The sequence below is a fragment of the Lipophrys pholis genome (genome assembly GCF_963383615.2).
Source record: "Lipophrys pholis genome assembly, chromosome: 1".
Lineage (NCBI taxonomy): Eukaryota > Metazoa > Chordata > Actinopteri > Blenniiformes > Blenniidae > Lipophrys > Lipophrys pholis.
Window position 1 is genome coordinate 53,579,626 of NC_137635.1, and position 24,472 is coordinate 53,604,097.

The 24,472-nt window shown below is 43.6% G+C and overlaps 1 protein-coding gene across 2 annotated transcripts in view; it reads right to left on the reverse strand.

Annotated features, from left to right (window-relative positions):
* The window catches only part of LOC308107020 (glypican-1-like), an 84,667-nt gene that overhangs the window by 10,796 nt on the left and 49,399 nt on the right, over nt 1-24,472 (reverse strand). For both annotated transcript variants that reach the window (XM_080459109.1, XM_080459110.1), the window contains exons 3-5: nt 23,934-24,092; nt 5,977-6,204; nt 5,724-5,887 (exon numbers count right to left, since the gene is read on the reverse strand). In XM_080459109.1, the coding sequence (XP_080315235.1) occupies nt 5,724-5,887; nt 5,977-6,204; nt 23,934-24,092 (551 nt within the window). The remainder of the gene's footprint in view (nt 1-5,723; nt 5,888-5,976; nt 6,205-23,933; nt 24,093-24,472) is intronic.

Here is a 24,472-nt window from a genome sequence, read left to right on the forward strand (position 1 = left end):
TCTTTAATCAAGAATGGTTCCATTAAATCTCGAGAGCGTTTGGGTCAAAGGTCAAGGTCACGAAAAGGTCAAAAAAGTATTTTCGTGATAATGCAGTCAGTTTTAATCCGATTGATGTCAAACCGGGGACAAAATGTTCCGTTTTCAATTCCCCATCCTCTGACATGCCACATGAAGCAGTGACGTCATCACCCTGGTTAGTGGTTGGGGGGTCAAAGGTCGGGCGGGGTCACAGAAATTTTAAAATGTGCGTACAGAGAGTGATAACATGAAGTAACTCAAACGAACATGACAGATGATGGAAGGAGTGGTGGATCAAATAACCTTGTAATCCACTGGTTTCCATGGTGACAAATGTGGGGTTGGTGAAAAGTGTGCGCTCTACCGAGTGTAGTTCTAGTTTGAACATGAGACCTCCTGATTCCAGGTCTGCTGTTTTGCCTCTGGGCCACCCCTGCCTCCACAGATAAACGACGGCGGCTGCCATGCGAGGGGCTCAAACCAGCCAGTCGGTGCAAATTGAAGTGCGGTGTCTTGCTCAAGGACACTTCGACAAGTGGACACAGCAAGACGGGGAATCGAACCGGGCAAACTGATTCTGATTGAGAGTTCACAAATCTACCAACGGAGCCAAAAAACCGCCTCAAACGTCAAGTGAAAACTTTCGCAGCGTTTCGGGTTTAAACGACAACAATGCTCTGAGCCAATGAAAATGCAACTTTTTCAAATTGGCTCCCAAGGTGGAACTTTGTGAAATTGTTTGGGCTCCGTGGAAACGGGCGAAGACGACATTTTCTGAAAACGCTCAGTCGCTGGCCAATCAGAACGAAGTTTCCTCCGTGGTGTCATGACTCCCAGTCTATATTCTCCTGGGACTTGGTACTTTTATTTTGATAGTCAGTGTAATAACAATCCAACTCCGTGGTCTGTCCACTAGAATGTCCGTGTTCTCCCATTGTTAGTGTTTAGAGCTCATTGTTCTCTGGTGTGTGTGTGTGTGTGTGTGTGTGTGTGTGTGTGTGTGTGTGTGTGGTTTCATTACAAAACCAAACAGCAGTAACCCATAGCCTGGCACGCCAACTACATCGTTTCCTGACACAAAAAACGCAAAACCCTTATTTTGTTACTGGACCAGCTCGGGGTATTCTCCGTCACAGACACTGACCTGGTGTGCCGACGGCTCTGGCGCGGCTCTAAGTAGGACAGGAAGCAGCTCGTGACCTCATTCGGCACGCAGCAGATCCCAAAACCCGGAATCACAGCTGTGATTTCATAAAAGCTCGGCTAATTATTTACACAAATTCTCCCTTTTTATCCAGATTCGCGATGAAGCCGTCGCTCTTCCGTCCATCAGCACCAACGGATGTGTAACGGCACCATGGAAAAAAACGAGTGAGTCACATCTCGCTGACATAAGGGCCGCAGATCATGAACAAACATCTCAACATGTGGGTCTGATGATGATTATCTATTCCCTGTTTTCTTCTGCGGCTCCTGCACAGCCTTGATGAGGTGTTTGTTGTTCTCCATCCAGCTCTTTAACACCAACATGTCTGATTCCGCTGCAGGTTTTAAACCCATTAAAGTCTTTTTTTCCCCTCATTCCACTGTCACCAATGTGTGCTCATGTGGAATTTGTTGGGTTTTGTCTGTGTTCTTGTTTTATTGGAACGCCTTGAGCTGACCGAGTTAGTAATTCACAGTACATAAACGAAACTGAGTTGAACTGCAGCAATAATAATAATAAAAAATAAAAAAATCCCCCCAAATTCCCCCAGTTTTTATCGAGTGGGTGTAAGAGTTTAGTTCATGTGTCTTTTGAGCTGATATTCCAACAGCATTATTGAAAATACACATTTCATTTCACAGTGAATTGGTGTCAAATGTCTTATAACTTATCCTGCATCACACCAGCAACCAGCAACCAGCAACCAGCAACGGGGAAGGTAAGGAGCCAACTGAAGTAATAACCTTTCATTTTAAACTTTAAAGTTTTTCTTTGTTGTGGTTCAGAGTATACGGGATAAAATTGTCTTCGTTTTTCCAAATCTGAGCAATTAATACCAAAAATGTACTAAAGAAAGAAAGAAACCCCCTTCTGATGTGATGGAAGCAGGGAATCCCCCTGATGGGAGCTTCCCGCTTCCTGGCACAGCTTCTGCTGGTGAAACATTTTTCACAAGAATCAAACGGACCAATCACGGCTTCTTCACGCTTCCCGACGTCTTTATGAACAAATGTTATCAATGCTTCTAATTTCTGCATCAAAGAGAAACAAAGAGAGGTTTTCCTTTTAAACATGTTTTATGTTTTTAGACCTTTTCATAAGAAAAGCTTGAGAGAATCTGGATGGATGGATGATAGATGGAAGGATGATGGATGGATGATGGATGGTTGATAGATGGATGATGGATGAATGATGGATGGATGGATGATAGATGGATGGATGATAGATAGATGAATGATAGCTGGATGAATGATGGATGGATGATAGATAGATGAATGATAGCTGGATGAATGATGGATGGTAGATGGATGATGGATGGATGAAAAATGGATGGATGATAGATGGATGATAGATGGATGATGGATGAATGATGGATGGATGACGGATGGATGAATGATGGATGATAGCTGGATGAATGATGGATGGATGATAGATGGATGATGGATGATAGATGGATGATAGATGGATGATAGATGGATGAATGATGGATGGATGAATGATGGATGAATGATAGATGGATGATGGATGATAGATGGATGATAGATGGATGATGGATGAATGATGGATGGATGACGGATGGATGATGGATGATAGATGGATGATAGATGGATGGATGATAGATGGATGATGGATGATAGATGGATGATAGATGGATGATGGATGGATGACGGATGGATGAATGATGGATGATAGCTGGATGAATGATGGATGGATGATAGATGGATGATGGATGATAGATGGATGATAGATGGATGATAGATGGATGAATGATGGATGGATGATGGATGATAGATGATAGATGGATGAAAAATGGATGGATGATGGATGGATGATGGATGGATGATGGATGAATGATGGATGAATGATAGATGGATGAATGATGGATGGATGATGGATGAATGATAGATGGATGATAGCTGGATGAATGATGGATGGATGATAGATGGATGATGGATGATAGATGGATGATAGATGGATGATAGATGGATGAATGATGGATGGTAGATGGATGAATAATGGATGGATGATGGATGATAGATGATAGATGGATGGATGATGGATAGATGGATGAAAAATGGATGGATGATGGATGGATGATGGATGGATGATGGATGAATGATGGATGGATGATGGATGAATGATAGATGGATGGATGATGGATGGATGGATAATGGATGGATGATGGATGGATGATGGATGGATGATGGATGGATGATAGACGGATGATAGATGGATGGATGATGGATGGATGGATAATGGATGGATGATGGATGGATGATGGATGGATGATGGATGGATGATAGACGGATGATAGATGGATGGATGATGGATGGCGCCTCACACACTGAGAACCAATGAGCTGACAGCATGTATCAGGTTCCAGGTGGAGCTCCATGCCGACATATTGATTGGTCAAACCCTCCCAGCAGTTCTTCCCTCCAGGCTTCACCTCCTCTGCTTCATCACGTTTAGTTTCTGTGTTTCCTGGTGAGTGAATGAACTCCATGAAGCTGCTGGGGGAACGAGACGGTTCATCGCTGCACTTCGGCCGAGAGCCACAGAGAAACGGCCACACTGAACCCGGCTGCTGCTCGTTCCTCGGTCTTGGTTCTGTGGGTTCCGATCCCTCGCTGCTCCACGCTGATGATGTGCTGCTGTTCTCTCTCCAGGTCTTTTTTACTCTCCACTAACCTTGCATGTCTAAATCTGATTGCTCGGCACATTTTTTACCTATTACAGGATTTACTTTCCTTACCACCATCACCTACGCTCGCCCAAGTGGGATTGTGGGTTTTTTTTCTAACTGGTTGGGATGGTGCCGAATGTTCTAATATTCACATCAGCTTCCTCCGAAGCTTTCCTGCGACTCTCACCAGCCTCGTGTCTGACGGGAGATATTTTTCCACGCAGGCATCAATATGGGCCTCCTCCCTGAGATGATTTCTCAGCCCCCGTTCTGATCTCGTCTCATGCACAGAGGGAACCATTTCTCTCGGGAGGCATTAACCCTCCCTGCAGCCGGGGGAGACATTTTTCATTGTGCAGCTGACGTTAACTGTTGTCGCAGCGGCTGATTGTGTGAGCCGCGGGGTCATACTTTACAGAGCCTCTTGTTTCTGCGAACATTGATCTCCCACTGCCTCGCGTTATGTGTGTGGACTGGTAAAGCAGGCCCGGCCGGCGTTCAGGGGCTCATGGAGGCGAGCGCTAAAGGGGGACGAGCTCACACCTCTGAGCACTGGAATACTAATGCACACACACACACACACACACACACACACACACACACACACACACACACACACACACACACACACACACACACGCGCACACACACACACACACACAGGGCAGCGATACAGATCTATAATTTTAAGCGGAATCAACTACTTCATGAGGTATAACCAGCGTGTAATTTGAGTACAAGAGGGCGCTTCCAGCAGGCTTACGACAGCAGCTTATTTATTTTCTACGGACGCCAACTGCTAATAACAACTGTATGTTGTTGAGTAAAAAAATCTAAAATTCATCCAGAAAGTACTTGTTGATGACAGGCAAAGCAGATATGGCGTGAGAGTTTAGAGTTAATTAAGAGATGTTATATCCAGCAAAGTGCACCCTGGGAACAATTCATCATTAATTAATATTACCAAACTCAGTCAAGACCTGAAACAATGGCCAAGCATGAGACGGTTTAAAAAAAAGGCTGAAACTTCAAATATAAACTGTACAAGTATGAAGAAACTGTACAGTGTCTCTCACACTGCAAACAGGATTATACACGGGTGATTGTACATGTATTTTATATATATGTTTTGGGTCTTTACAGGCATATTGGGAAGGGGAGCACTGTGTGAATGAATGTATATGAATGCAAACTTGACATTTTGTTTTTATATATGAGTGTGTGCATATATATATATATACACACACATAAATATACACACACATATATATATATAAATATACACACATGTATATATAAGTCTTCTATATTAGAAAACATTGTTACTGTTATATTTACATATATAATGCTATTTTTAATACAGAAAGATAATTATAATATATAACTACTAAATATTGGAGAAGGGGTAGGATTTGATAAGTTTACTTCTTAATGCAAAAAACCTTGGTGACTATATGAGACAATTTCACTACAAAGATGTAACTAGTAACTAGATGTGTTAATATTGTATTTGTATCATTACATTTTTGATATATTTCTATTTATTTATAATTTTTTACTGCAAAACTTTGATTTTTATTCCTTTTCTTAATCTATGATCACTTACACTAGATTGGATTTGCAATTTTATTCGTTTATGATTTTATTGCTATTTTATTTTCGCCGATCATCTTGTTTTGTTGTGTGTGTGTGTGTGTGTGGGGGGGGGGGGGGGTGAAGGTTGTGTTGTGATTGTTGTTCAATGTAAAGATGAAAAAGACAATAAACAAAGTGTGAAAAACAACAACAACTAGTAACTGGAAAACCCACCTGGGAAACTTTGCGGACCACCTCTCCGCTGATCACCAACCCCTGAACAAACGACCTCGCCGCCACAAACGTGCGAGTGATCGTGGTCTTCACGGTGCGGGGGGTTTCTCCGAACGGACGCAGCGTTTCTATCTGCTTGGACACACAGTCCAGGTAGTCTTCACCTGTAATCGACACACACGTCCAGGCAAGTCTTGATCCAAGCATCCAAAATGGTTTAAATACATGAAAAAAATAAAAAAATAAAATGTACCTATGAAATATTGCTTGTTTGCCTGGTAGAAGAGTTTCTCCAGCAGCCGCACCCAGAAGTCATTGAGCACTTCCTCCAGGTTGACGTTGGAGCCTCGGTAGTAGTGCCGCAAGTCCGTGTACAGGTCGGAGAAGACCTGGGAATTCTGGGAGTACAGAGAGCCCCAAGTTGGAATGAAAGTCTCCTGCAGGCTAATGGCAGAGCGGTTCAGCAACTCTAGGAAGTAACCTAAAAACAGACATAAAATGTTAATAGTTTAAAAACGGCTGAGGAAGTGCATTTTTATACCCTGTCAGCAGCTCCACACTTCTTTCTCTCTGTGCCATAAATTACTTCACGTCTTCACGTTCACCTCCTGTACTACTGTACTTGCTGAACGCGATGCGGCGGCGAGGAGAAAGGCCATTAACGCGAGACGTCTCCGCCTCCTTACAGTCATGAATCCGTCTGTAATGCTTCCACATGATTATAAAGCCATCATATGCTGGAGGTACTTCCACAGGAAAAGTAATTATTTCCACACATTGTTCTGGGCTTTGCAACATATTCTTTAACCTCCGCTCACTGCATACAAACACTGCTGCTGCTTCTTTTCTTTTTTTTCTCCTTCCTCCTGTTTTCACTGCGAGCGAGCCCGAATCTGAAGTGCGTGAGTGTTCCCCCCCCCCCCCCCCCCCCCCCCCGGGAGAGGAGGGAGATTGACGGTGCTCCGGGGTGCAGTGCATCCCGCTTCAAGTGAGGATTTGCAAATATAGGTCTGAGGCAGTGAAGAAGACGGAGAGGTAAACAGAGTGACAGGCGGGAGAACCACGAGGTCTGAAACGACTCAACAAAGCTCCGAATCCAAACCCCCCCCCACCCCCATTTTTCAGTTATCCTTTAGAAAATCCAAAGCGATGGGACTCCAGACGATCAGGAGATCTTTGAGCATCTATTGGCGGACTGGAACCTTTCCTCTGAAGGCCTGAGGGAGCAGTTTGGGTCTCGGCAGAGTGACAGCACACACTTCAGCTGCGAAGGGAAAAGCTGCGCCGGAATGTCAAGAGGTTCAAAATGGTTTCCTCTGTCACTTCGCCCCAGGCCCTCGACATCTGCACCGATTCCAGAGCCCCCGGTTAAATCCTGCCGTTTTAAATATGTACATTTCCATTAACTATTTTAAGTGATTAATTTCAGTTAAATTTGATAAAGTATGCGCAAGTTCACTGTACATGATGCAACCCATATGACAGGGGTGTCCATCCTGCATGTTTTAGGTCTCTCACAGTTGCATCTCACCTGATTTCAATAAAAAGGCTCCTTATTTGCTTATTTTTAACCTGCTTGATGATGACGTCATCATCAGATTCAGGTATGATGACGCAGGGAGAGCTAAAACATGCAGGACGGCGGTGTTCGAGGACCGGCGTTTGACATCTCTGCCATAGTGCATTACATTGTGTAGGTTAGATTTAGTTATACCTGGGGATTCACTGATATCTGTTATCGGTATCAGTATCAGGTATTGGTACCTGATACTGGTATCAGTACTGGTATCAGTATCAGGTATCGGTACTTGATACCGGTATCAGGTAAAGGTATCTGATACCGGTATCTGTACCCGATATTGGTATCAGTACTGGTATCAGTATCAGGTACAGATACCTGAGTAAAACTTTTCCGATACAACCCAGCTCGTATTACGTGACGAGTATCAGCCACGTCAGCTCCAGGTACACAAGATAGCAGGAGAATACAGAAGATTATTCGGTATTAATGACAATGAGGAAAGTAAGGAAGACTGTAAATTATGTTCTGACAAAATATCAAAAGGAGAAAAAAAAGAAGAGGAGGAAGTCCGTACAACAGCCACTTCATCAGCAGCAGCGTTAGCCCGATGTCGCTCATTAGTTTCACTGCTCAGTGGATCCAGTAACTCAGAGCCGCGCTACATGCTACATGCTACATGCTAAGAGTTTTAAAGCTCACACACGAGCGATGCCACATGCTAAATATGATTAAAATCCGACTGATACTCATTAACAGCTCAGCTCCTCGGGTCTGCAGTCTATAGTACCATAGCGAAGTGCGTAGAAAAGACGCCACGCTCTGCGCTATGCTACTGTAGACTGTGATGCTGATGGAGGCGACGTAGCGTCGACGCGGAGGCTGTGCTGAGGGGGATTGAGGCAACACAAAGCCTTCGCACATCGTTGTTTGAATTAGGCTTAATGTCATTTAATAAGTACTCGTATCGGTACACGGTATCGAGAAGCAGCGAAAGGTTAGTACTCGTCCTTAAAAAAAGTGGTATCAGTGCGTCCTGAGCTTCACCCTGTGATGCACTGTGGTGTACTAGTGTGTCGGCGATGAGCGACGCACACTCCCGACTTTTGTTTTCAGAAATTTCACATTTTCCGGAGCATCGTTACTTTATTTTCTGTGCAAACAATGTTTATAAATGAGGTTCAGTTCTGCTGAGACAGCAGAAGGTTCAGCCCAGACCATCAGTAAGGCGAGCTGCTCCAGCGTGTGTGTGTGTGTGTGTGTGTGTGTGTGTGTGTGTGTGTGTGTGTGTGTGTGTGTGTGTGTGTGTGTGTGTGTGAACAGAATAGGAAGATGGAAGCCATGTTACTGTGCAACCTTGTTTTCTCTCTAGATGTCTTATCTTTTCCAGCCACCACCTTAATTCAGAGCGAGCTGCAGATGGGGGGGGGGGGGGGGGGGGGGGGGGGGTCCCTGACTGCACAAAAACACAAACATACACACTATCCTGCATATTTAAACGCACACAGAAACTACGATGACAGTGGATGGAAGTAAATTCCCATCACTTGGCCTTACGTAACATGTTGACGTGCTCATCCTGACCCATCTGTGGAGCATTATCTAAGCACCGGCCTCGGTGGCCACGGTATCCCTGCTCATTATCAGAAACTCGTCGACTCGCTTCGCAGCTGCTGCCTGCTGCTTTCTTCTGGCCTTTTTTCACGAGCCTGGAGCTCAAGGAGCTTCTTGTTTGAAGACTCATTAAATCACAGAGACACACGCAGAAAGTAAATCCATGTTCTTGCTCTCACCGATGGTCTTTGTATCATTACTCAGTTTGACAGACGTGAGAGAAATGAACCAACTCTGTGTTTTATCTTAGAATTTTTTGTTATTAAATTGATCATAGTTGTAGTGAAAGAGTGTGTGTGCGTTTCCCCGTTGCCCATTTTCAGTTTTCTACTCCAGCAGCACTGACCTAAATACATTTCAGCTCAGAGGCCACATACGGACCAATTTCATCTGGAGTGATAAAATAGTGCCATAATAACCTTTAAATTTAAAGTTTTAAGGATTTTCGGCATCGTGGGGTAGAGTATACGTGATGAAAATTATTATATTTTCACATTTTTTTACTGTAAATGACTCCAGTCTCAACCTAAAGCCAATTTTAATAAAACCTTTTGCTGCAAAATACATTTAAATGTCCAAAAAAAAAGCGTCTTTTGCATCATTATTATGCCCCTGTCAGCATGGTTCTGAGGCGAGTTTGACAGCAATGCAGTAGCATTGTAGTAACTTTCATGGCAGCGTCGGTAATATCTCAGCTCAGGCCTCAGTGTTTATTTGTGTCCAGTCCTGTTCAGAAATTTGTGAAGAAAATCTATTTTTTTCAATTTTACTTGGTGGTTAGGCCAGACCGGAGCCTCTCGCAGGTCGACAGCCCCGATCTAAGCTGAGGAAGATTTACAGAATATGGATGGATTAATTGTAAATAATATTTTGAGCTGCACACACACACACACACACACACACACACACACACACACACACACACACACACACACACACACACACACACACACACACACACACACACACACACACACACACACACACACACACACACACACACACACACACACACACACACACACAAATAATCTAAGTAATTGTTTTGAAACTTGCCCAAAAAATTTAAAATCATATTTTTGGACATGATGGATAACTTGGCTTGTTTTAAAAGTCATTTATGTGTTTTTAGTTCTTTATTTTACAAGATAGTCTTAAATCAAGATTTTTTTAAAATGTACTTGCTGGATGGACAGACAATTAAAATAATTTAAAGTAATTTTCTTCTCAAATTTAGTGTTTATTTCTTATATTTATTTTTTGCAGTGTACCTATTACACCTATTGGAGTCAGTCGGATGTCGCAGCCTCAGTCACATAAAATAAACATGCGGTGGAATAAATGTCTGCCGACATGCAGCACGTCCAGTTTTCGTTTGCCAGCTGCTGTGTGACACCTCGCTCCCCTGCTCCCTGACCTCCCGCCACTCAAACCGCCTTCAAACGGCGCCCGACTCGCCTCAAAGTGCCGAGAGGGACGGATCCGTGTCACCGACGGGCAAACATGCGAGGCAACACACAAAATCAGATTTCCAGACGTCAGCAGGAACGCATGTGTGTGTGTGTGTGTGTGTGTGTGTGTGTGTGTGTGTGTGTGTGTGTGTGTGTGTGTGTACAAATAGGCGGCGCGATCACATGACCACACACAGCGATTTTAATTCCTGCAGTCAAACTGCTTTCAGTCCGAATATGAGAAGAGTTTCAACACGTCATTCAGGTGTTCAGAGGAATTTATTGGGATTCACACGCGGATGCTCTCCCTGATCGCCACGCCTGGAGGTCAGGTCTTTTTGAAAACGGCGCTCTGCCGTCCCCGTTTGCACCGCTGCCCTTTCAGTTTATGTGAGTAATGATGTGTGTGTGTGTGTGTGTGTGTGTGTGTGTGTGTGCTTCCTGTGCCTCGCCGTACGACAATGACCTTTTCTCGTTCTTCTTATGTTTGTTGTCCCGCCGACAAACAGAGCTCGTCCCTTTTCAATACCCGTCCTCACCGTCACCTGCAGTCCTCCATCATCCTTCATCATCCTCCACTTCGTTCCCCCCCCCCCCCCCCCCAACGCCGGCCCTCTGGGGACGGGTGATGGAGACGATGTCTAATTGCTCATGCCGCATGCCGGTGGAGCTTTGGAGGCACAGACAACAGCTGGAAGTTGTTTTTTTTTTAAGAGCTGATGTGAAGACTAATCTTAGTTAAATGCTGATTCTAAAGGGTCCGAGGTGAGAGTCTGACTGTGTTGGACACCGTTTAGGGGCCTCTGACATTCAGACAGTCCGGGACTCGCTTCACCTCCGTTTGGTTTGTTTTGCGTTCAAGCAGCACTGCAGAGACCGGATCAAACCGCCTGGAAAAACCTCACGGTTTGGGGGCGCTGTCGCCTAAAACAAAACACTGACCAGAGAGGAAGTGAAGAAGAAACACGGCTCATTGATTGGTCGGGACCGAAAGAGGAAGTCCCGCCGCTTTAGTCTGTGGTGGCTAGTTAGCGGGTGGCTAATGGTTAGCCACAAGCAACCAGATCAGATATCAATGAACGTCGATCTACTTCTTCCACTTGTTCCTCACTGCTCCACGTCTGCCGCAAGATATTTTTCCTACTTTTTCTTTCTGCATCTGCTTCTTTTGATTCGCGCGGTTAGTTTTGTTTGTTTACTACCCAGAATGCACTGCACCCTAGGTCCCGTCCTCTCACTCCGTCCACTGGAATAACCGCCTGCTTGAGAACTGAGATGCCACACAGCGGCTTCTCTCTTCTTCTTCTTTGTTTTTTTTGATTTTGGGAGCGGTGGTAATGGTATGGACGAGCTGGAACCAGCAGATGGCGATAGTGCAACTCCACAGATGTCAACTGCCATTGACCAAAATGAAGAAGAAGAAGAAGAAGGGAAACAGTCATCAGGGAAGACGAGAGCGGTGGGAAAAAATGATGATAGATAGAACCAGCAGATGGCGACAACGCAACTTTATAGATGCAAACTGTCGTTAAACCCAAAAGAAGAAGAAGAAGAAGAGATCGACGTTTCCTAGGCGACCAGAGATCGCTGGTTAGATCCGGTTCAGAGGTCGGGGGGGAGTTCGAAGACGCCCAAATCAAACGTTCTTTCCCCGAAAATCCCTGAAGAGACTCTGGTCCAGATCAAACTGGGAAACGTGAACACGACTTCACGCAATGTTGGAGCTACGATTTGCCCCGGCTCCGGAAATGTACCATAAAGTTAAATCCCCGTGTTGTATTTATCTAACGAAACTGTAGGAGGCAGAACCTCAAACTCCTGACATTTATAAGTGATGAAACGAGCATAACTGAAACAAACCTAATGACCTGAAAACAGAAATGTGCTGCCTTCCCCGCGTGCAGCACAGGAACGGCCTTTATTTCTGTAGCAGCACCAGACTCATTATACTTTCAGCTGTCAGCAAAGTGGGCTTAGCCACCGGGGGATAAGAGGCAACTCCGCCGAGTGTCGTGCTGCGCGTCAAACTTTCAAGTCTCACATGTAACATCCACAAACTCTTGTTGTCCAAACTTAACTCAAACTGAATATAAACGGCAGCTAAAGGAGCGTCTGCGTCTGGCGAGATGAAGGCTCGTGTGATTCTGCATCTATTTAACCATAATTTAGACGGCTCCCGTTCGATCTGATGATATTTCAACGTTATCACCTTCTGCATGCGATGCAAGTCGTTCATTATCACCAACAACAACCAACGAAAAAAGACTTTAATGTGACAATAGATCAGCCAAATTGCTCGAACTCGAGGCTCCCAGCATCACATTTTGACTTTCCGTCTTTTTATCTCCCCGACTCACACAGAGGCACTTTGAAGGAGCGAAGCGGAGCGAGAGCGTCTTAATGATTCTCTTCCTGCAGTGACAGAGGAGTTAATGATTTCATTTGTAATCACTCCAAGCTTCATCCAGGCCACCTTGACATGTCAGAGGCTTATTTTAACTTTACTCCCACTTTTCTTTTTTAAATTTCTTTTTTATTCTCAGCCTCAATTAACACATTCGCGGTGCGTTCCACACTCTTCTTTATCGCCCCTCAATCCGCCTGTCCTCCGCTCTGTATTGTGTTTTAGCTGCAGCTCATGCCACGATGTTTCATCGTTTTTACGTTTTTGTTTCAGAAAGATTTCACTTTTCCATTTCATTTTAGTTTTTTTTTATTTCATGCTCAAAATCAATATAGAATCCACAGTGCACGCCAGATAACCAAAGATATTTTACCACACAAACGGTGAATAATCAATCAGGGAACATTTTCCTCTCAATCTCATCCTGGTTTTTATTTCATACAGTGTACTACTTTTCGAATTGTATGTACAGTATATTACTTTCTTTTTATTTTTTATTTTATTTAATTTTTTTGCATTGTACAAATTCGAAATAAAGACTACTACTACTACTACTTGCCTTGTTATTGTCTTTATTATTTATGTATACATGTTTTGTTATTGAAAAAAAATATTTGAATGAGAAAAAGAAGTATAACTTATTAAATCCCACCCTTTCTCCATAAATTTATACATTTCTTTAGCTTCCACTTATTTAATATTCACTTCATCCAAACATCTAAATCATCAGATGGAAAGGTGTCAATAAATTACATATTCTTTTAAAGGATGATATATAATACAGAATACATATAATAAAGTTGTTTGACCAAATCCAATTATACAAACATAAATGAATTTAAGTAAGTATGTATACAATTTATATGCATAGAAATGTATTCACACATACAGGAATATAGAGCATGTAGGCAGATTTACTCAAACGCCATCTTTACATAATTTAGAAATCATCTCTTTATATGATTCGATGTCCAAACTCAAGACGTCTATAAAGCACCAATGTCGTTTTCATGTCTGGCCACTAGTGGGTGCTGTTTTGTGTTTTTCTTCCCCAACTTGAAAAAGTAAAACGGGGTCTAAGATTCTCTAAAATTAAAACAACAAACATCCACAGCTTCAGCAGATGCACCGTGAGAACATTCGACTTTTTTAATATCCCCCCCTCCTCCTGTCCTCTTCTCATAAGCTCGCTCATTTTCCCTCTCGCTCGCTCGCTCGCTCGCTCCTCTTTGCCGAAACAAAATCCGTCTAATTTGATCTTTCAGCGCTCGTCAAATGGGCAAATAGAATTAAGTCTGCCAGATATGAAAGAGGCGTACAAATGGTGCCGCCGCAGCCCCGGTTTCATCTTCTACTACCTTTCATTCTTCTCCAGGTCTCCCTTTTCTATCCCATCTCTTGGTAATGAGTGATGCTCTGCCAGAACGAGTCTGTCTGTGATGTGCGGCTGCTAGTTTGCTATTTATGTCCGTAGACCGGATGTGTTGCCGCGTCTCTGACTTCAAATAGTCATGAAGTTTAAAGGGAGGAACATGCCAGTATTGAGAATATAATGACGAGGAAGTATTAAAAAAAAAAAAAAAAAAAATAGACTTACATTCAGAGTATTTGTGCCAACTTTTGTTGAAACGTCGCTTTTGTTTGTTAAAAATGACTGAAAAAGTTGTCGAACCGTATTGGGCCTTTGCATGAATGAGCAGCACAGTGAATACAGAACAACAGAAACACAACCTTCTGAAAACGCTCGGGCTACATCTCAGTGAAGACGGCGGAAATGATGCCACTGCACACCACGGCCGATAGGCCTGGGACGATAATCAGTTAAAAAAATTTAAAATGAATCACCCGCTAAAAGATAATGACCTCGATCATTCGATATATTGTCGTATCACCTTCACCTCCAAACAGGCTGGATGACAAGACGCTTCACTCTGAGCACCTGGAGGTTTTGTTTCATGGTGGAATGAAGGGAGTGAACCCTCCTGTCGATCCAGAATCTTTGTCTCTGTCTCATTTCTAGACACAGCGTCTACTTTGTTGTTTTTGGTTGTGATTTTTATTCAAGTGTAGTTTTTGTTGACAGATACAGTCCATTTTTTATGTTTTATTTATTTACATTATTTAAAAGTTCTTGACATAATTTCAATGGTAAAAAAAGCTTATTGCATTTGAAAGGGTATATTTGTATTATTTTGATATATTATCATTATATTTGTGGTTAATTGTCTAAAAAATTTTGTGGGACAATAAATCATCCAGCAAAATTTGTTATCGTCACAGGCCTAACGATCGGAGTAACTAGTAGTTCCGCAAATGCTCAGTATAGACAATCAGAACATATTTCCTCCGTGGCGTCATGATTCCCAGTTCACATTCTCCTGGGAGTAGGTACTTTTATTTTGACAGTCACTGTAATAACAATCCAACTTAATCGTCTGTCCACTAGAACTTCTGTGTTCTCCCATTGTTATTGTTTAGGGCGTATTGTTTTCTGTCGGCATGTGTGGTTTCATCATAAAAACAACCCAGAGCTACACTCAGTAGAGCGCAAACCTTCGCCAACGCCATATTTGTTTGCGGAACCGAGTTAGCATTGCTAGCATGATAGCCGTTAGCTCATATCGATGCTAACTAGCCTGTCAGTTCGCAACATCTCTGAGCAGGGAGCGTCTCCATGGCAACAGACGCTGATCTCCTTTGATCTCCATAGGGGGCCTCTCTCATCCGCTTTGCATGGGACATTGTTTCGCTGTTTTTTTGGGTATATATTCGGAACCGGTTAGCCGTGAACGTCCCAACATCCAATCGATTGGTCCTTGGATGATGACAAATCATCCCTGAAAATTTCATGTAACTCGGGTAAAGAGTTTTTGCCAAAAGTTGGTCAAATACATACAGACAAATAAATGAATTCTAAATACGTGCAGACAAACACATAACCTCCTCGGCCAACTTCATTGTTACACAACTTTTGTTGCGAACAGCTCCCCCTAGTGGCCCGGCATGAAATCTATGTTTTCAGAACATTGCTGTTTAAACGTTTTCCAAAACAAACCAAAAACCCCACAAAAACAATGCTTGAAACCTAAAACGACCTAAAATATTCCTGCATGAAAACACTTGAAAAGTCGCCCCCCAGTGGTATAAAGGACAAAAGGCCAGTGTTTCAACTCGTGACCTTCCCGTTCTGAGGCGAGAGCGCCACCCCCTGAATACAAAAGCAAACCAGGGAACCTTTCAGTGTGACTCCTGGTGACATCACGGCTGATTCACACGTTTCCTTTCACTTCCTCGGACTAATCGCAGGCTGTCGCCGCCCGGCGCCATAACGGCTTCAGCGCAGCTCCACCTTGAGCGTTTATTTAAAAAAAAAAAAAAAGAAGTAAATGGAAGGAAAGCAGACTGAACAACACACTGTGGTAACGCCACACTCGCAGTAACAATCCATCACCCGCCACGACTACCCACAATCCTCGGTGTTATTGCTCCACCTGTACAAGGACGATGAAAAGCTCAACACAAACAGAGACCGTTGCCCCGGGTACAGTGAACCATCAACCGATGATCTGGGAGCCATTAGACGCTTTACAAGACTCTTCATCAATAGCGGCACAGAGGAAGACTTCAGGCCCCTTCGTCAGCGTTTAGACTCCGTCATAAGGTGCCCGACTTTAAACAGGCCGACACGTCACACCATGTATGTCATTAATCACGGAGCTCTTCATCCTGCGACTTCTCCTGGCTGCCATTATGCACCATTTACCGCTTCTTCTTCTCTCCATCTGGTTCTCTTTTCAAAGTGGTTTTTCCTCCCTCGCTGTCACTTTGTTCTTCCTCTTCCTCTTCCTCACTCTATCTGATCTTACTTTTCCCCCTCCCTCACTCTCACGCCGTCTCCGTTGCTTTTATTTCTTCTTCTTTCTTCTTTCTTTCCGAGGCGCCGTGGCTCCTGGTGAGTAACGGGTTTGGCGTTAATTAGGCCGCGGCGCTCCGTGTCCCCGCCGACGTACATGCAGATAAAATGAGCTAATCAGGCGCCACAATGGGACCACATGTCCTTGTCTCCCGTGACATCATGAGGGGTGACCCTGAAAACAAGAAATTGGAGTGCGGGTGGCGGCGGCGGCGGCGGCGGTGGGGCTCGGATGTTTTACATATTTGCAGTGATGTTGTCATAATGTAGGAGGCGTCACCTGGAGGCTTTTCACCAAACTGACCTTAACAAGGACAACACAGTTGAGATTGATTCACTTTACAGATCATAGAGCAGAGCTGTCACTTTTATTTATTTAATTTATTTATTCAATTTATATTTTTAGACAAAAAAGGGAAAAAAGTTTATTTCATTCATTGTAAAAATAATAATACAATTCAATGCAATAAAGAACAAAAGTTTTCAGATTTCTGAATGAAAGAGAACAGAAAGAAGATTAACTGATATCCTCTGCCCCTTTATCCCAATTAATCCCTTCAAATGAAAATTAAAAGCAAATATCAAATAAATAAAAGTCCAAGTGGCCTACATAGCCACTGTAATTTATATGAGTTATATTATAAAAAAAACAACAACAAAAACACTTTGATTCTGCTGCATTTATTTCTTTGTATTTCAATAATAACCTTGATTTAATCGCATTTAAAAAAAAAAATCTATCATGTGTTTGAGACATTTTTGAGTCTAGATTGTTCCATAACTGGACTCTTTTTACCGAAATGCAACGTTTCCTTTCTGCTCCTAAATATATTAAATGTTTTTAAGATTTCTCTTCCTTTCAAGTTCTAGTTACTTTCTCTTTTTGCAAATTTATTTTGAACAATAATGCGTTTTCTTTGTTGTGGTTCAGAGTATCTGTGTTGGAAATGTCTATAATTTCACAAATACCAGGAGAAACAACAGGAATGTTTAAATTGTCAGTGTTTTCCTTGAAATTGTCGCCATTTTCTTGGTGTTTTGTCCAGACTGGAGCCTCTTGCGGCCGGTTTTGGCCCGCGGGCCTCATGTTGGAAACAGTCATCAATCTCAGCTAACAGGAGGTTCGCCTCCAGATCGAAGCTGCGCTGCGGTTTGTTGTTGAATTAGTGACTATAAATCAAGTATAGGAATAATTGTGTGCTCGCCGTGCGACGGCGTGCCGACCTCTCCGGGGTTTACTCTGCCGGTTCATCAAGGTCGGCTTGGATTAATGTGGATAAACGTGAATGGAGTTCTGAGACTTATAACTATATTGCTTTTTTTTGGCAGGTGTCTAATAGAGTGACTGAGCCGAATACGTAATTCATGAAACAAGAACTTTTTCCTGGATTAAACTGTCAAATGAACTTAAATCGTATATTCTCATCCCGTCACCCCAGATAGGATTTGGCACGTGTACTTTTGGGATATTTGAAATATCACCATCTACCAGAAAACACATAAAACTGAGCTTTTTGTTCATCATAGTGGCCTGCAAGACTTCAAAACAGCTGTCCAGTTACAGCCAAGGTTCATAAGCTTAAATACATTTCTATCACAAATCTGTCAAAAACACAGAGTAATATAAAGTAGAAGCAGCTATAAAATCTAAATAAATCCATATACATAAAACCACAAGAGGGATTTAAACATATTTGTGCCTTTTCACTTGCATCCCACCAACTTTAGCATTTGTAATTAGGTGTGTGCAGCATTACGCTCCTCAACAAATTTAATCTTTAACTTTTAGGTTGGCCTAATGTGGTTCGCCTCGGCTGCTCCCTCTCAATGTGTCTCCAAGGGAGAACATGGGATTACTTAACAGGCCAGCTGGGGGATGTTCAGAGCGCCACTTTAATGAAAATAAAAAGAAAAAAGGATGAAATTCCTACCAGAAATGAGCATTCAGCCATTGCTCTTCAAATCAGATTAGGCTCAATGACCAAATATCTGCCAGCTGAAATGGGCCGGAACTCGTCGGCCCAAAGGTCTGCGACCTCGTGTCAGTGTGTCGTGCAAAGTGCATGTAAGCACTTATTAATGACTGGAGACTGAAAAATCAGGGAAAGAAAGAGAGACATCTATCCAAGAACAATGAAAAACCCATTTCATGCCGTCATAGCCGTGTAGAAAATAAAACATTAAAAAAAGGGGCTCGGGTCCAGTTTGAAAATCGATGAGAACAGTGTGTTTCATGGGAGTTCACCAACAGTACTGCCAGATATGAAAAGTGAAAAGAGATGTGACCTCGTCTTCAGGGGCTCAGGCGTCATTAACATAACATAACATAACACAACGTCTCAAGAGGAAGCGCATCGTTTCACAACGGCAGAAACGCTGAAAACTATGTAGTGAGCATGTTGGCCACTAGTTGGTGCTGTTGTTTGCTTTAATAATAAAACAACACAGACATGCAGCAGAGAACAATGAGCTCTAAACATGAACACTGGGAGGAGACGGACATTCTAGTGGACAGTCGATCAAGTTGGATTGGCATTATGGTGACTGTCAAAATAAAACTACCATGTGGACCATCTACTGAGCATGTGCAGAACAACTAGTCACTACAGGCCGTGGAGCAAATGACCAGTAGCAACGTTTCAGAACATTTTCTCCCCGTTTCCATGGAAACGGAATTGGAGCATTTTCAAAAAGTTGCATTTCCCCCTCTTTCCTATGGAGATGGATCGTTTTAAAGAAAAGTTACATGTACCCCCGGTTTCCATAGAGACAGAGTTGAAACAGTTTTTCAAAAAGCTGCGTTTTCCCTTGTTTCCATGGAAACAGAGTAAGAGCCTTTTAAAAAAAATTGTGTCTTCCCTCATTTCCAAGAAGACAGAATTGGAGCGTTTCCAAAAAGTTGCATTTTCTGTGGCTCCGGGCTCCGTTGTCGCGTCAACACACACCGAGAACGCAATCAAAGTTTTGCGTTTTCAGTCGTTGCCGTGGAAACGGGGCTTACTAAAACTGAAGTTCAGAAAGCAGTGTGATTTCACACATTTCCAGCTTCATGCAGGTCATGAAAGACTTTAAAAATCCATCATTCATCCATCTTCTCTGCTACTTTAAAGTCATCAGGTGAAAAAAAACCCAAAAGACTTGTTTTCTCCGTCAATTTTGTTATGCAAAGTATAAACAAATACTCCCTTCAAAGATTGTAAAAAGTTCAGATTTGCATGAATTCCGTGTGGCAGCAGCAGTTTGAGGACACGCCGCGTCCGCAGACACACAGACATCAGCGATGGCGCCATCAGGCCGAACGCCACCTGCCAGGTTTAAGGTTTCCGTCTGTCTGACACACCTGGATGCCATCGAGCGCCCGGCTCCCTCCGGTGCCATCACTCTCCGCGTCCTCTCCGACCTTTTCCTTCCCGCTTCTCCTCTCGCCTCCATTTTTTCTGTTTATCCTGGCTATCAAAATCAATTTTAATACGCCATCGTTGCCCTTCCCTCGGCTCGCCGCCGTTTTTTCATTTTCACCGTCCTCTCATTCAGCCGGTGTGTTTGAGTTTCCCCCTCTCTAAATTACATCCTGCACATATTGTTTAGTTTGTAGATTTCACACAGGAATACACTGCGAGCCACATACAGTCACACTACACACACATAGTAAACACACACAGCGACACACATCTGACGTGTGTCACGGGGCAAACACTCGGCCGGCTGCATGTGAGCACGCTCGTCCTCTAATCTGTGGCTTGGTTGGCGCTTCGTCCAAAAATCCTGGGACCTTAAAACGTCCCGGATCGACTGGGCCGGAGCAGCGACACCCTACACTTAGCCTCATGGTGCGGGCCAGCCCACACCCTGCTAAACACAGCCAGATGTGCAGCCACTGGAATCGTGGTGCAAAGTCACTGAACTGTGACTCAAAGCAGCTCATCTCGTCTTTACCTCCGCCAAACAAAGTTATGTTTTCATCTATGTGTACTTATTTATCGGTTTGTATGTATTTCAACAACTTTTCACCCGAATTGCACAAAATCTTCGGGGACGATTTGTCATCGTCAAAGGTTCAATCCATTAGATTTTGGGACGTTAACGGCTAACCGTTTTCGAATAAATCCCCAAAAAGTGATTAAAAAATATTCCGGATGAGCGAGACACCTCATGGAGGAGATAAAAGGAGCTCAGTGTCTGTTGCCATGGAGACGCTCAATGTGTCACACAGTGATGTTGCTAACTGACCCACCTGGTTTAGCATCAATATGAGCTAACGGCTAACATGTTAGTGATGCTAACTCGGTTCCGCAAACAAACGTGGCGTTGGAGAAGGTCTTACGCTCTACCGAGTGTAGCTCTAGCTAAACTGACGATCCCAATTTTTTTAAAGGTCGAGTATCAACCTTTAACCTCTCGTATCACCGCGGGCGATGGATGACATCACGTAATTCTCTCTGGGTTGTATCGGGGAGCTTTATAAGTATAAATACACCGTGAAGTATTGACCCGATACTGGCATCGGTGTCGGTACATCCCGACTTTAAATCTGAAGAATATTCGGTGTCTGAGATCCCGACTCCAACCAATTCACTTCATTTTATGTACCCCAAAGAAAAACTAACAGGTACTCAAAGTCCTTCATTCCCTCTGTCATAAAACTCTTGAAGACAGGCCACGCCCATTTTAGAATTTAAATTACTGTAAATTTCTTGAATGGCATTATCCTTCTTTTATTTATTTATTTTAAATTATTACCATTCTTACCATTTCACTGTCTTGTGTTTTCTGCTTCATGCTTATCTTATCTGGTTTCATTGATTTCTTCTGTTCTGACATTTCCCTATATCACTTGCTGTTTCCTGACAGATTGAATGAGCGAATGCATGCACGTATGTAAATGTACACGCTGAGAAACTGTAAATGAATTGCCCCTTGCGGTATAAATAAAGGTGTCTGAATCTGAATTAATACTGAAACAGTAACAGAACTCACTGAAGCCTGAAACTAAAGTCATTTGTCTGATTTCCCACTTTTCAATAGCAAACGTTAACAGGATGGAACGTATTATCGTCCAATTAACCCCAGACTTTCACTCAGAGGTGTTTGAGGACGCAGCCTCCAGCAGATGGTTTTTAGACCTCCAGGTCTACACACACACACACACACACACACACACACACACACACACACACACACACACACACACACACACACACACACACACACACACACACACACACACACACACACACACACACACACACACACACACACACACACACACACACACACACATCTCCCTCTGTCAGCTCTCATATTTGCATCTGATGCTCGGCTGGGGTGAGATAAGTTAAAAAAAAACAGTGAAAAAAAAAAAAAAAAAAAGGAGGCTGAGCAGGATCGGAGAGGAGAGAAAGTACAAATGCACAAGGAAAAGTAAGAAAGCTGAAGGGAAGTGTAGAGGAGAGGACAGAAAGTACAAATGTGGACGGATTAACAAGCACCGGAGATAAACAGTCCAATTAATTCTCTGTTTTCAAAGCAACAGCAGCAATCAGGAGTTTGTACCGACACGTCTAGCAAAGCGTACGAGAGCAGCTAACAAGCTGCGAATGATTCCACGATGAGGCAACACGACGTACCGACGACGTCTGTGTTCGTTTATCTGTGATTTGGTGAGGCTGCAGCCGAGTGCATGTGTGTTTGCCTGCAGACCGTGTTGTTTACTGCGCTAAACGAGGTGCATCAATGAAGGGTGGGGAAAAGTTCAGGACGACTTCAACCATCCGGGACCAGGTTTGTACGTTCTGGACGTCCTGCACGGAGCAGGGAGGAATCCTTTTCACGAATCAGCAAGCAGCACCTGACTACAAAGGAGGGAGAGCGCGGAGCTCCAAGCAGCAGAGGAAGAGTAAACAAATGTCAGCAGGCCACTAAGCACTGTGATCTGGAAAGGTCAGGCCAACTAGCCGAGCCCAGATCCAGCTGACACCGTCACGGACTGGCCAAGGGGAACGAGCGGAGCCCAGTGACACCCTTCTATTAACTGAAGCAAGATGTCAGAAGCAAATAATTGCTTTGGTGCCTCATTGTTGAGACACCGTGGCTCCGTTCACACCGCGGGTCTTGATGTTCGATTTCAATTGTTCTGCTGGGATCCGATTTTTGTTGTATGATCGTTCACGCTACATTTTAAACTCGACCTCTATCAGACCCGACGGACCCCAGAGCGCATGAGACGCTGTCGACAGAAGTAAATAAGGACGCCACGCCGGTCAGCACCAGGGTTGCCTGATGTGAATCACCTTTTTCAGCCCTAACAAGGTAAAAACCACACAACTCAATAAAAAACATAACACTTTTACAGTTTGGCTGAAATTTGGGCTATGTGGAATAAAAAATAAAGAAATGCTATAAACACACAAATGCAAAGTTAAAAGGTAAGAGGGTTTGGCTTCCCAACTGGGGGATACCGTCACATCTGGCAACACAGGTCAGCATGTAGATTCATTTTCAAGTTTCAAAGAAACAATAAGCAAAAATGAAAACAAGCAACGTTTACTGAATCATTAAAAAACAAAGGTTAACTAGTGGTTAATAACGTGACTAATTAATGCAGCTAGTTAATGGTTTATCACCTCCAAAGCGAATTTAACGTCAAAGATAATTAAGTCATGTAAATTGAATACAAGTAAAACCTCCTTTCACATCTATACTTATACTCTCCTGTGTATGTGAGCAACAGTCAGACTTTTCTCACAGAGTACGTTGATTATCTTCATCCAATTGAGAAGGTTATGTTTTAGTCTGTATTTATTTATTTATTTATTGGTTTGTATGGTTGTATTTTAACAACCTTTCATAAAAACCACTCACCCAGGGATGATTTGTAATCATCCAGAGGACGAGTCGCTTAGATTTTGGGACGTTAACGACTAATCGTTTCTGAATAAATCCCTAAAAACTGAAAAACAAAAAGTCCCATACAAAGCAGATGGGAGAGGCGCCTCATGGAGGAGATCAAAGGAGATCAGTGTCTGTTGCCATGGAGACGCTCCCTGCTCACAGTGATGGAGCTCCCCGACAGGCTATTTAGCATCGATATGAGCTAACAGCTATCATGCTTGCGATGCTAACTCGTTTCCACAAACAAACGTGCCGTTGGCGAAAGTCTGTGCTCTACCGAGTGTAGCTCTAGCTATCGATGTAAACACCTCCTACAACCACTGCAGGCTGATTGACAAAATAGACTTTACCTCGTCTCCCTGCCGATCATGATCAGGGTAAAAAAGAGTAAAACCTCCTTCAGAGTGTGGAAACTCACCGTCGAAGGCCTTGTACTGTCCGGCCAGCGAGGTCTGCAGGGAGCGCCCGGCGTCTTTGAGCAGCATCTCCATCTCCCGGCGGCTCATGGTGGCCAGGCTGTCCTCCATGTCGCTGGTGCAGCAGGTGTAACCCTGAGGACAGATGCGCAGGTGCTCGCCTGAATCGGAGACAAAGCACAGGAAAGGTGTGAGGAGCCGGCGAAGCAGAGCGTCGAGTCTGAGCCGAGCTGAAGGATTCCACTCGCTGCTGCTGTAGAAAGCACACCGACATGACAGGAAGTAGATCTGGCCGCTTGTTTTCTCAGAAGAAAGCGCGGCTGTGTGTGTTTTAGCCGCACGATTACCCATCCAGATGTGGCGAGAGGAGCGGCGGCGCGGCTCCCATACACCTTTAATGAGCGCTCCTGACATGCATGCTTATGTGTGTGTTACCAGACAAACAAACACACACACACACACACACACACACACACACACACACACACACACACACACACACACACACACACACACACACACACACACACACACACACACA